Raw genomic sequence first — 12,360 nt, 5'->3', positions numbered from 1 at the left:
GGCTACTCAGAGATGTAGTAGGCTCGTTTATGTTTATAGGTTCTCTCGAAAACTGTTTACAACAGAGGATGAGATTCATGGGGAAAATACTTTGAGGATCACAGACAACAGAAATAGCAAAATTCTGACAGATCCCCCACCCTTCTTAAAAAAGACATATAAAAATTGAGAATGGATAAGTCAAAACTTTATTAATTAAATGCACAATATTAAGAGATGCTTTAATGATACTGAAGACAGATGAGGAGAGAGGGAGAGAAAAAAAGAGGGAGTAGTTGGGAAGGAGGAGGTGGTAAGTGAGGGGTGGGGGAGGAGGACCAGGGAGAGGAGCCACACCTCTGTGTCTTGGGGAGAAGGCAGTGGAGAGTGAGCAAGAGAAAGCCACCTGGTAAGTGTGGGCCAGTTCCAAACCTGAAGGGCTGTTCTTCTGTTAACCACCGCTAACAGATTTTCAGTTGCTCTTTTCCTCAAGTCTCAGGTAGCTCTAGTAGTGCTGTCGTTCTCAACCAGGGGCAATTTTCTTCCCCAGTGGACAATTTGCCAACATCAGGAGACATTTTTAATTGTCACAGCTGGGTAGAGGAGGTACTGGAATCTGGTGGGTAGAGCCCAGGGATGCTGCTAGGCATTCTACAATGTGCTTACCACAAAGATTTACCGAGCACAAAATGTCAGTATTGTCATGACTGAGAAATCCTGAAATAGTGTGATACAGAGCAATTAAGATCTGGAGCACGGTAGGCAGTGACGGAAGCAATGAGGTCCGTTAGGGTCACAGGGGGTCCGCTCCAATGCTCCTCCCCTCCCCTCAGATGCATCCTCAAATCCTCCAGGCATGTCATGCTAATGAGCACACCCTTCCATCTGTGTTTCAGGGCGCATTCCAGTGCGATCTCTAACTGCTGTTTTACCTCCAGTGGCCATTTCCTGTGTACAAGCTCTTGGGATAAAACCCTAAAAATATGGAATGTCCATACGGGGGAGTTTCGAAACTGCGGAGCCTGTGTGACTCTGATGAAAGGCCATGAAGGTTCTGTGAGCTCCTGCCACTTTGCCAGAGACAGTGAGTAATCAACACGTGTCAGAGCACTAGAGCAGGTGTCCTCTGTTCCATGCACAGGGACTTTCCTCAGTATAGAGAGGCAAGTTCCAGTGATGCCAATGGCGAGAGTGGATTTATTCTCAGTGGGAACAAAAAAGCCAAGAGACACATTCATAGGTACAAGTTTGCAAGTAACAGAGACTCAGCTTAAATGTGGCTTAGCTGCCAAAGATTTTTAGTAACGCCCAAGAGTCCAAGAGTAGGCATGGCTGGGTCCAGACACTCAGCCAGTGCTGTTAGGGAGCCAATCCTGGAGGAAGAGAGATCCTTCTCCTCCTCCTTCTCCTCCTCCTCCTCTTCTTCTCCTTCTCCTCCTCCTCCTCCTCCTACTTCTTCAAAGTTTATTTATTTATTTTGAGAGAGAGCATGAGCGAGGGGTGGGAAGAGAGAAGAGACTGAATCTCAAGCAGGCGCCACGCTGTCAGCACAGAGCCTGATGCGCGGCACGATCCCACAATCCCATGAGACCCAGACCTAAGCTGAAACTAAGAGCTGGAGGCTTAACCAACTGAGCCATCCAGGTGCCCCAAAGAGAGATCCTTCTTTCTGATGTACCAGCACAAGTCCCGGGAAAGTCTCTCATTGGCTCAGCTTGGGACACACACCCATCTCTACCAATCACTTCAGCAGGGGCCGAGAGGCTCTGATTGGCTAGGTGTAAGTGACTTGCCCCTCCCCCCAGCTACATTTCCTAGTCGGTACCCTCTGACCAGAGGGACTAAGTATGTGAGGGGTGTTTTCCCAAGGGCAATTGGGAAGTTTTTGCCAAAAAAGGGGCATAGATGCAAACAGGGGTGAGGACAGGAAGCAGCCTTAGGCCACTAGCCTCAGTGAGGGAAGTGACGGCTCTTGACACTCAGGCACCAAACGTTTGACTCCTCCATTCTTGTGGGGAGTGGAGCTCACTCTGTGTTTCAGAGGCACACAGCCAGCCCAGAAGCAATCAGGGCCTGGCTCGAGAGATGCTGGGGTGCCTTTGAACAACTCTTCCTCTTCACAAGCAGTGTCTGTGGGAGTCAGACCCCGTTAGGAGGTGTCCCACCAGCTTCCGTCCTTGTTTTGGGGGTTCAGACTTGCATGCAGTCCATCATCACTATTCACGCATTCCGTACTTGTGAATTAGCACATTGGGTAAAACTTCTTTGTGACTCTAAATCCATACTTGGGGCACTTCTGTGAGGCCGCGTGGATTATGGACATGCACAGACCTGTGAAAAGTGTGAGTTACCTATGCACACATTCCCAGCTGAGGTTGAACAAGACAAGCCTCTACATCCTTACTTCAGGTATCATATTGGAAGGTGTCCGTTTTGTGGTCTCTTTAGCACCCAGTTATTTTGCATTTTGTGGGTTTTTTTTTTTTTTGGTGACTTTGCTATTTAAAAAGCCCCCAAGCACAGTGCTGCAGTGCTTGCTGTCCAGTGTACCTAAGTGCAAGAAGGCGGTGACGTGCCTTACAAGGAAAACACATGTATTAGTTAAGCTTGGTTCAGGCATGAGCTGTAGCACTGATGGCCGTGAATTTAATGCTAATGAATAAACAATATGTATCAAATAAAGTGTGTTTAAACAGAAGCAGACATAAAGCAAGGTGATGTATTGAGCAGTTAATGAAATGGCGTGACCATAGGCTCATAGGAACCTGACCCTGTGTGTTCCCTAGGAGAACTCGTTCACTGTTAACTAATTCAGTGTTTGTGATGGCTTTACAGAACATCATTGCTGTGAGTGCTGAGAATTGACTGTAACTGGTTGGGACACATTGAGCCACACCAAGAAGGGGTTGTAGTGTCCTTAGAGTGAATCATAGTGGCCCTTCACAAATGTCTCCTCAGCCCACTTTGGCCTCACTGAAGGAAGAAGGAGATGGCTGGGGGAGATGACCCCTTCCACCCCGTGAAACTTTATCATTTTGTGTTGTAGCCTCTTTTCTCGTGTCTGGAGGGTTCGACAGGACTGTGGCTATCTGGGATGTGGGAGAAGGCTACCGGAAGCTCTCCTTGAAGGTACCAATGTCAGCATCAAATAGAGGATCATGCTGGGTGCTGGGTGCTGGGGAGACAGCCATGGGTGAGACAGACCACGATGTCCCCACTGGAGGTGACACTACCAACAAACAAATCATTGACAGTGATGAGTGAGACAGAGAAACCACAACGGGGTGATGTGACAGAATTGACCCCAAGGAGTAGACCACGATGTCCCCGCTGGAGGTGACACCACCAACAAACAAATCATTGACAGTGGCGAGTGAGACAGAGAAACCACAACAGGGTGATGTGACAGAAATAGACCCCAAGGAGTAATCCACGGTGGGAGGGCTTCTTGGAGAAGGCGGCATACGATCTGAGAACTTGATGGCAAAGGAAGACCGGGTGAATGAGGATCTTGGGGAAGGGCATTCCAGGCAAATGTGACAGCAAATGCTAAAACCCAGAGGTGGAAAAGTTTCTGAGGACTACGGAAATGACTACAGATAGGGCCATAAGGAAGCATACACAGAAAGTAACGGACTCCAAAATGGTGGGACCGGCTGAGTGCTTTTGCCCATAAGTTAGAGGAGACTCAGTGCAAAGTGGCTCTATAATAAGGGCAGGGATTGTCCCACACAGCAAGAATCCAGAGGTTAGGCAGTCCCAGGATCGGCTGCAGAAGTGCCTCTGTGCCAGGTGCCTCCTACCCCAAGATATCTGCATCCTCCCTGGTCTTGTGGTCTCATGGTTTCGCTGCGAATGGTTGCATCCATGACTTTTGGACCCTCTGTTCCCTGTGGCCCAAATGTGTCCCCTTGATCACCACAACATTCAGGCTACCAGGGCTGGTATCTCTTGAGTCCTCTTCTCCAAGGGTTTTGGGGGAGGCAAAGGGAGTTTACATCACAGCAAATTAGCACCTTAGAACTGAATGTTCAACATCCGTGTGTCCTAAAGTCCCTTTGTTCCCTTTCTGGTTGTTCTGTTCTCTCTCCTATATTCTTCCCACCCTTAAGCTCCTGTCCTTTTGTTCTGCACAGGAATTTTATTTCTCTCTTGTTCTCTTTTCTCCAACCATATACACATACATATACCATATACATATACCATATACATGTACCATATAGATATACCATATACATATACATAATACATATACATATACCACATACATGTACCATATACATGTACCATATAGATATACCATATACATATACATAATACATATACATATGCCATATACCATATACACATATATACACATATACCATATACCACATTGCTTCCCCTTCCACCTCTTTCTGTCAGGGGAAGGCCAAAGAGCGATAAAGATGCTGATGCAGAGCCCTGACATCATTCAGGGTCTGAACAGGCGATGGTACCTGTCTCCTCTGAGCTCCTTCTTACCTGAGGAAAATGACCCCCGGTTTGCCTGAGCCACTGTGGATAGGTTTGCAGTTACTTGAAGCAAAAGCCCCCTCACTAACAGGACCTCCAATAGGAGCGCTCTTTCCCGGAACAAAGAATGCGAACAAAAACCTGCAAGAGGTGCTCTGGGACCAGCTGGGAATACAGTCGTTTTCCTTCCGTCCTGCTAAACTCCAGAGTACTACTTTAGCAACGCACACACGGTGCAGTAACATACGCGTGCGTCCTCAACCTCAACACTTTCTGCTCCACTCTAAATGTCACCGGTGACATCAGGGAAACACAAGTAGTTGCTCTTAAATGGATGCATCTCTGGGGTCCCGACTTTGTGTTTTCTGTTTTTGTTGCGTTCCCCAAGGTTTCTCCTCCAGGTCCTTGTTAACATTCTATTCTTTTTCCTTCAGGGCCATAGTGACTGGGTGACAGACGTTGCCATTAGCAACAACAAGAAATGGGTCCTGTCTGCTTCGAAGGTAAAAATGGCCAACCTTTGAGTAACTTAAACTCTCTCACATTTGTGAGAACTTGTGTTAACAGAAGTGTTGTTGTCCAGCAAAACCCCTGGGCTGGCTCCCCGTGAGGACCGCCCCTGGCCGGGCCACCCTCATCCGGGAGCTGCTGGGAACGGGGAAAGCAGGTCCTCGCGTCTGCTCCTGCGGGGACTCGCCAGGTATTTCTGTGTCTGCAACCACTGACCTCTGAGCTTGGTTGGAGCAAGGGCCTCCCCAGACCCGTGAGTGATGGAGCCAACAGGGGGCTGAGGCGGGGAAGGCGCCAGCTCGTTGGCAAGGAGCAAAGACCACCCTGAGGTCCCAGGCGGGTCTTCCCTTTCTGCATCACTATGTCCTGGAATCCCCATGCCAAGGGCACATGACAGCTAGCCCAGGGTATCCCCAGGGCCTGTCCTTCAGATGTGAGTACAAGAGAAGTGGGTGTCCCAACTTGCCCCCCTCCCCCATCTTTCTTAGAGCCACATCGTTCTATAGTCTGGGGGTTTCTAGGCCTATGGGACTGTGGGCAACACTCTGCCTACCGTGAGTAGGCTCTCTTACTAGCAAGCCCGCCAGCCCACATACCGCCACACCTGACCCAAATACCATAATAATATAATACATCATCCAAGTTCTGTGCCTGTGTGTTCTTATTTTAACCTAAAAATATGAAAAATGATTATGGCAACTATATCTCAGTAAAGCTAGAAAAAATTAAAAGTGCAAACCAAAGTATGAAAAGTGAATGTTTATTTGAAATTATGTCTCATTCTGTGTTTTTCTTTCTCTGTTACATAAATGCTATTATTGAAGCAATAATAATTGGACTACTTAATAGCAGCAATTAGTAGTAATTACTAGTGGGACTAATTAAACAAATCTGTTGAAGAAAAATAAAATGCTTTATAATGTTTGTCTTATAATGCAGCAATTTATTTAGACTTTATAAAAAGTCTTCGTTGGATATTTAAATTTTTTTAAATGTTTGTTTATTTTTGTGAGAGAGACAGAGACAGAGCACAAGTAGGGGAGGGGCAGAGAGGGAGACATAGAATCAGAAGCAAGCTCCAGGCTCTGAGCCGTCACCACAGAGCCTGACGCAGGGGCTTGAACTCATGAACTGCGGTGAGATCATTACCTGAGCCAAAGTCAGATGCTTAACCAACTGAGCCACCCAGGCACCCCTTAGTTTTATACACTATATTATTGTGGATGCTTAAGATACATAAATGTAAGACTTAACTTTTTAAAATGTTTATTTCTTTTTTTTAAATTTTAAAACAAATAAATAATTTGGAGGGAGAGAGAGAGAGAGAGAAAGAGACACAGAGTGCAACTGGGGGAGGGACAGACAGAGAGGGAGACACAGACTCTGAAGCAGGCTCCAGACTCTGAGCTGTCAGCACAGCGCCTGATTCAGGACTCGAACTCACAAACTGCAAGATCCTGACCTGAGCCAAAGTTGGACGCTTAATCGACTGAGTGAGTCACCCAGGTACCCCTCTTTGGTCCATTTTTAATTGGGTTCTTTGTTTTCTTATTGTTAAGTTTTAAGAGTTCTTTGTAGATTTTTAATAATAGTCCTTTATCGGGGCGCCTGGGTGGCTTAGTCGGTTAAGCGTCCAACTTTCGCTTAGGTCATGATCTCGCGGTTCATGAGTTCGAGCCCTGCATCGGGCTCTGTGCTGACTGCCAGCTCAGAGCCTGGAGCCTGTTTCAGTCTGTGACTCCCTCTCTCTCTGACCCTCCCCTGCTCACGCTGTCTCTCTCTCTCTCCTAGAAATAAATAAAACATTAAAAAATTTTAAAAAAAAAATAGTCCTTTATCAGATATATCTTTTGCAAATATTATCTCTCAGTCTATAGCTTCTCTTTATATTCTCTTGACAGTGGCTTTTGAAGAGCAGAAAATTTTAATTTTAATGAAGTGGAGTTTATCAGTTATTTCTTTCATGGATAGGTCTGTGACGTTATAACTGAAAGTCATTGCTAAACCCAAGGTCATCTAGATTTTTTCCTAGAAGTTTTAGAAACGTGCATTTAGGTCTGTGATCCATTTTGAGTTAAGTTTCATAAAGGATGTAGAGTCTGTGCCTAGATTTTTTTTTTTTTTTTTGCATGCAGATACTCAGTTGTTCAAGTAACATTTGTAGAAAAGAAATTTTTTCCATTGTATTCCCTTTCCTTTTTTGGTAAGCAGCTGATTATATTTAGGTGGGTCCATTTCTGCACTCTCCATTCTGTGCCAATGATCTATCTATTCTTTCACCGATACCACAGTGTCTTGATAACTGTTGCTTTACCATAAGTCTTGAAGTTGGGTGGTGTCAGTCCTCGCTCTTTGTTCCTCAAGAGGACCTTTTGCCTTTCCATAAAAACTTTGGAAATCAGTGTGTCAATATCCACAAAATAACTCGCTGGGATTTTTATTGGGTTGCATTGAATATATACATCAGATTGGGAAGAACTGACATCTTGACAATATTGAATCTTCATAGTCATGAAAGGTCTCATGGTTTTTCTCATATAGATCTTATATATTTTGTTAGAAATATACATAAGGATTTCATTTGGTGTGGGAGGGTGGCTAATGTAAATGGTACTGTGCTTTTAATTCAAAGTTCCAGCTGTTCATTGCTAGTATATAAGAAAGCAGTTGACTTTTGTATATTAACATTGTATCCTGCAACTCTGTTTTGAGCACTTCTTAATTCCAAGAACTCTTTTGTTGATTCTTTTGTATCTTCTACATAGACCATCATATCATCTATGAACAAAAGCAGTTTTATTGCTTCTTTCCCAGTCTGTATACCTTTTATTTCCTTTTTTGTCTCATTGTGTTATCTAGGACCATGAATCTATTTTTGTTTTACTGTTTATTTATTCTATTATTGTTTCTAATGTTGCTATCATGGACCTTTCGTTTAAATGTAATTGTACAATATATGGCCTTTTGTGACTGGTTTGTTTCCCTTAGCATAATGTTCTCAAGATTTATTCATGTGGTAACATGTAGAAGTACGTATTTAATTTCTTTTTACTGCTGAATCATATTCCATTATATGGATATATCACATTTTATTCCATCAGTTGATGGGAATGGTTCTTTTTGCCTTTTGGCTATTGTAAATAATACTGCTATGAGTGTCCATGAACAAGTTTCTGTGGGAACACTTGTGTTGTATTCTTTCCGGTGTAACCCCGAAGAGGAGCCTCTGGGTCACAATGGTAGCTCTGTATGTTTAAGCCCTTCAACAACTGCCAGACAACTTTCCAAAGTGCTGAACCCTCTTATTTTCCCACCAGAAGTGCAGGAGGCTTCCAATTTCTCCACAGTCTCCTCAGTCTTGCTATCATCTTTCTTTTGACTGTGGTCATCCTAATGGTTGTGAAGTGGTGTCTTGTAGTCTTAACTTGCATCTCCCTAATAGCTAATGACGTTGAGCATCTTTTCATGTGCTTATTGGCCATTCATAGATCTTTGCTTCTTTGACGTGTGTTCTTCAAAGCACAAATTTTTAATTTTGATCAAGTCCAGTTTTCCTATTTTTAAAAAAATTTTGTTGCCTGTACTTTTGGTGTCAGATCTAAGAAACCGTTGTCTTATCTTCAGTCACCACTATTTACCCCTATGTTTTCTCCTATGAGTTTCATTGTTTTAGATCTTGACACCCTGGCCAAAAGTCCACTGACCATAAATGTGAGGTTTTATTTAGTTTCTCAATTCTACCACACTACCTTTAAAAAAAATTTTTTTTAAATGTTTATTCGTTTTTGAGAGACAAAGACAGAGATGGAGCAGGGAAGGAGCAGAGAGAGAGACAGAATTTGAAGCGAGCTCCAGGCTCCAAGCTGATAGCACAGAGCCTGACATGGGGCTCGAACTCACAGACTGTGAGATCATGACCTGAGCCAAAGTTTGACACTTAACCAACTGAGCCACCCAGGTGCCCCTGCCTTTTTCTGATCTATGAACATGAGATATCTTTCTATTTATTTACATCTTTAGTTTGTTTCAACAATATTTTTTAGTTTTTGGTCTATAAGGTTTATTAAAATTATTTGTAGAAATTTCCTTCTTTTGGATGTGATTCTAAATGGAATTGTTTATTTAGTTGCACTTTCAGAGTGTCCATTGCAAGTGTATAAAAGTACAATAGGTTTTTGTGTATTGATTTTGTATCCAGCAACCCTACTGAACTTATTTGTTAGCTCTAATAGTTTTTTGGTTGATTCTTTAAGGTTTTCTATATTCAAGGTTATGTAATCTTCAAATAGAGATAGTTTTACTTCTTTTCCAGTGTGGATGCCTAACATTTCATTTTCCTTCACATTGGTGTCTTTTTGGGATATGAAAAAAACTGTTTAGAACTTGCCCACCTCATTCCAGGCTTGTGAGACTCTGTGTCCACATGTACTTCCACATTCTCTTCCCCATACCCAATAGCAAATTCTTTCCCTCATATCCTGCAGAGGGGTTTGTTCTGGTTATTTACCACCTTGCTCCTGCCCCCAATCTAGTTTTATGTGTCTGCCCAGCCATCATTAAACACAGTTGTTTACCTTCCTCTTCTGACGATGTCTGCGTCACGTTGGCACTGGTCTTGTAATTATGCTCGCTTTCATGATCTGAGCTCTTAGAAAACTGATCATAATACTCATGATGTGAAAAAATTTTATTAGCAATATCTTGAAACAGCACGACAGTTGTGCCGGTAAAACCAAAGGCAGACGGTTAACACTCACCCTTATGAAGCAGCTAAGTTGTATACTTAAATCACATCGCATGGAGTGAATCACCCTCATGGGTGACCCATTACCAGGAACTTAACGTGAACTGTGCATCACGGACGACTGACAGCAACTATGGAAGATGGATAATCTGTGGGTGTATATCCATTTGGCATTAAAAATAGTTTTGTTTTCAGCTCTTATTTTGGGGACAACTGTATGGGTTTTGTCCTTTCCCCTCAAACTTCCACATCCATTGCTGAAAAGTGAGACTTCTTGCCCCCTGGAATGGGTTTGCTGGGATGTGGGACTTGTGGTTGTAGAGGTGGGATGGTCCTAGAGAAACCAGGACAGTTGGTGACCCTACTTGTGCTCCTCTGCAGGGTCAGATTCTTTACCTGAATGCAACGCGCCTTCCTGGGGACTCCCAGATGAAGGAGCCCTGCTTATGACTGCTGCTTTGCTGTTTAACTTGTTGTAGGACAGGACCATGAGACTATGGAATATTGAAGAAATTGACCAAATTCCTTTGGTCATCAAGTACAAAAAGGCCCTGGGCTCAAAGGTGAAAGAGGTTGGTATTGGGTAATGTTAAGCTCAGTGAAGGTGTTCATTAGTTTCCTCCACAAATTAATTTATTCTTCAAACAAACATTAATTGGGCAACTGGGGATAAAACCATGAACAAACAGATTGAGATTCTTGCCCTGAGGGAAGTTATGTTCTAAATCAGGAGACCATGAATAAAGAAGCAAGAAAAATACTGCAGTAGGTCACATGGCAGTAAGTTGGGGAAAAGTAGCATCAGGAAGGGGAACGGGAGGTGCTGGCCACTTCACGGGGTGGTCAGGATACACGTCACTGAGGAGGTGACATTTGTTCAAAGACCTGAAGGTGGTGAGGGAGTGAGCCATGCAGATGTTCAGGGGAAGAACGTCCCAGCAGAGGAAGAGCCAGTGTGGAGACTGCAAGGCAGGAGTGAGCCCCAGGGTGTTTGAGGAGAGGAATGAGTCAGAGGAGAAGTGGCTGGGCACACAGCAGGACGTGGCATCAGCCTCCGATGCTTCAGCGGCAGGCCCACTGGCCAGGCCCCCAGTGCCCTCAGGTGCCTGTGTTTCTCTGGTGCAGGATCATGGTGGTAGGGGGGGACACATCTACTTTACCAGGTGCAGTTGGGGTCGGCCACAGAGCCTATCCCTGGGGACTGGAGGCCAGTCCCTGTGGGGGCTTTGCAGTATAGACACTGGGTTGCCACTTTTGAGAGGCTTGAGGAGTCTCTGCTGCGTGCTCTGCGTCCTCCTTCCCTCAGAATCCTGGAGCCCCCTAGGCTTGTCTCCTCTTAGTGGAAATGACTAATTTGGGAACAGCATTGCAGGGCAGGGGGAACCAACATGGACCTTGTCTTTGTGGCCAGCTGGTCATCACGGCCTGTGTGGCCACACTGGCCCTTTGGCCCTAGAAGCTGACTAGCTGCAGAGCAGGGCTTTTCCATATCCTCCACCAGCTGCCAGGGACAGGACCCAGGAACTGCCTCCTCTGAGCCCTGTTTTGGGGTGGGGCCATGGGAAAGTATGCTCTAGAATAAGGTAGGTGAAGGATCAAATTTCCTTCTTGCAAAACAGAGAAAAGAAAGGGACGTACTTGAAGCTGTTCCAAAGATGAGCCCTCTGCATTTGTCTTGCTCTAAATCAATATAAGAAACCTGAGAAGCCAGATTTCCCAGAAGGCCTGCCCCGGGTAGGGTGTGGCCGCCTCTCCTGCAGGACTTAGTGCCCTGGAGTGGGCCAAGGTGGCAAAGCGCAGGGGCTTGGAGGGCCAGGGTGGGTCATGCCATCTTGCATGGAACTGGTGCAGTGGTGGGTACCCCTGAGAGACCTCTACCCATGGCCTAAGGGCCCACTCCATGGTGTTGCTCACTTGTTTACGGGAAGCAGATACAGTGGGTGAGCTGTGCCACTCTGTCCACTGTTCTCTGTGTGCCTTGGCTAGAAACAGGCTCAGAGATGGAGGAAGATTCTCAGTACCTTCATCATCCAGGAAAATTGCTGGTTTAGAAATCTTGCCTACTTGCTTCTCATGGCTTTTTAAGTTAGGTCGCCAGGGTGTCAGGGTGTTAGGATAGCCCTTTGCCCCCACAGTTGTGCTCTGCAAAGGGCAGAGGATGGGGTTAGATACCCACCCCCTGTCCTCTCCACCTTTGAGTGGCTTGTGGCTCCTGCCCCCAGCATTCCCTTGGCCAGGGATGAGCCTGGCAGTGGGGGAGAGAGGGAGAAGCCTGTGTCCATTCTTTCTTGGTGGCCTGCAATTTCCACCCTTGTGGGGTTAAAGCCTGCAGAGAAGAGAGGGAGCTCTTGCGTTGGCCCAGGCACAGGTGGCTGGATCTGGTGGGAGAATTCTAACCGGACGCCTTGGTCCCCTCTGACCAGCACTTCCTTTTGCTCTTTTTAAATACTCCATGCCAGTGTGAAGTATGTGACAGGCCTTTCTCCATCTACGAAAGTGACATCTTTCCTGAAACACTCACCAAATGCGTGTTCTGCCGGATGGATGCAAAAGACTTGTTGGCAGAGGCATCATCATCATCCAGAGAAGAAGACTCCCTAACAAGGGAGTGCGGCCAGGCCACAGATGACTGA

The 12,360-nt window shown here is 45.4% G+C and overlaps 1 protein-coding gene across 1 annotated transcript in view; it reads left to right on the top strand.

Annotated features, from left to right (window-relative positions):
* Positions 1 to 12,360, top strand: part of WDR88 (WD repeat domain 88) — a 42,952-nt gene extending 30,592 nt beyond the window's left edge. Inside the window, exons 7-11 of the mRNA XM_039231897.1 lie at positions 876 to 1,063; positions 3,026 to 3,108; positions 4,908 to 4,976; positions 10,207 to 10,299; positions 12,187 to 12,360. Coding sequence (XP_039087828.1) covers positions 876 to 1,063; positions 3,026 to 3,108; positions 4,908 to 4,976; positions 10,207 to 10,299; positions 12,187 to 12,360 — 607 coding nt within the window. The remainder of the gene's footprint in view (positions 1 to 875; positions 1,064 to 3,025; positions 3,109 to 4,907; positions 4,977 to 10,206; positions 10,300 to 12,186) is intronic.

This window comes from Hyaena hyaena, unplaced genomic scaffold (assembly GCF_003009895.1).
Source record: "Hyaena hyaena isolate Hyena2069 unplaced genomic scaffold, ASM300989v1 scaffold_61, whole genome shotgun sequence".
Lineage (NCBI taxonomy): Eukaryota > Metazoa > Chordata > Mammalia > Carnivora > Hyaenidae > Hyaena > Hyaena hyaena.
This window is presented reverse-complemented; position numbering and strand designations above follow the sequence as displayed.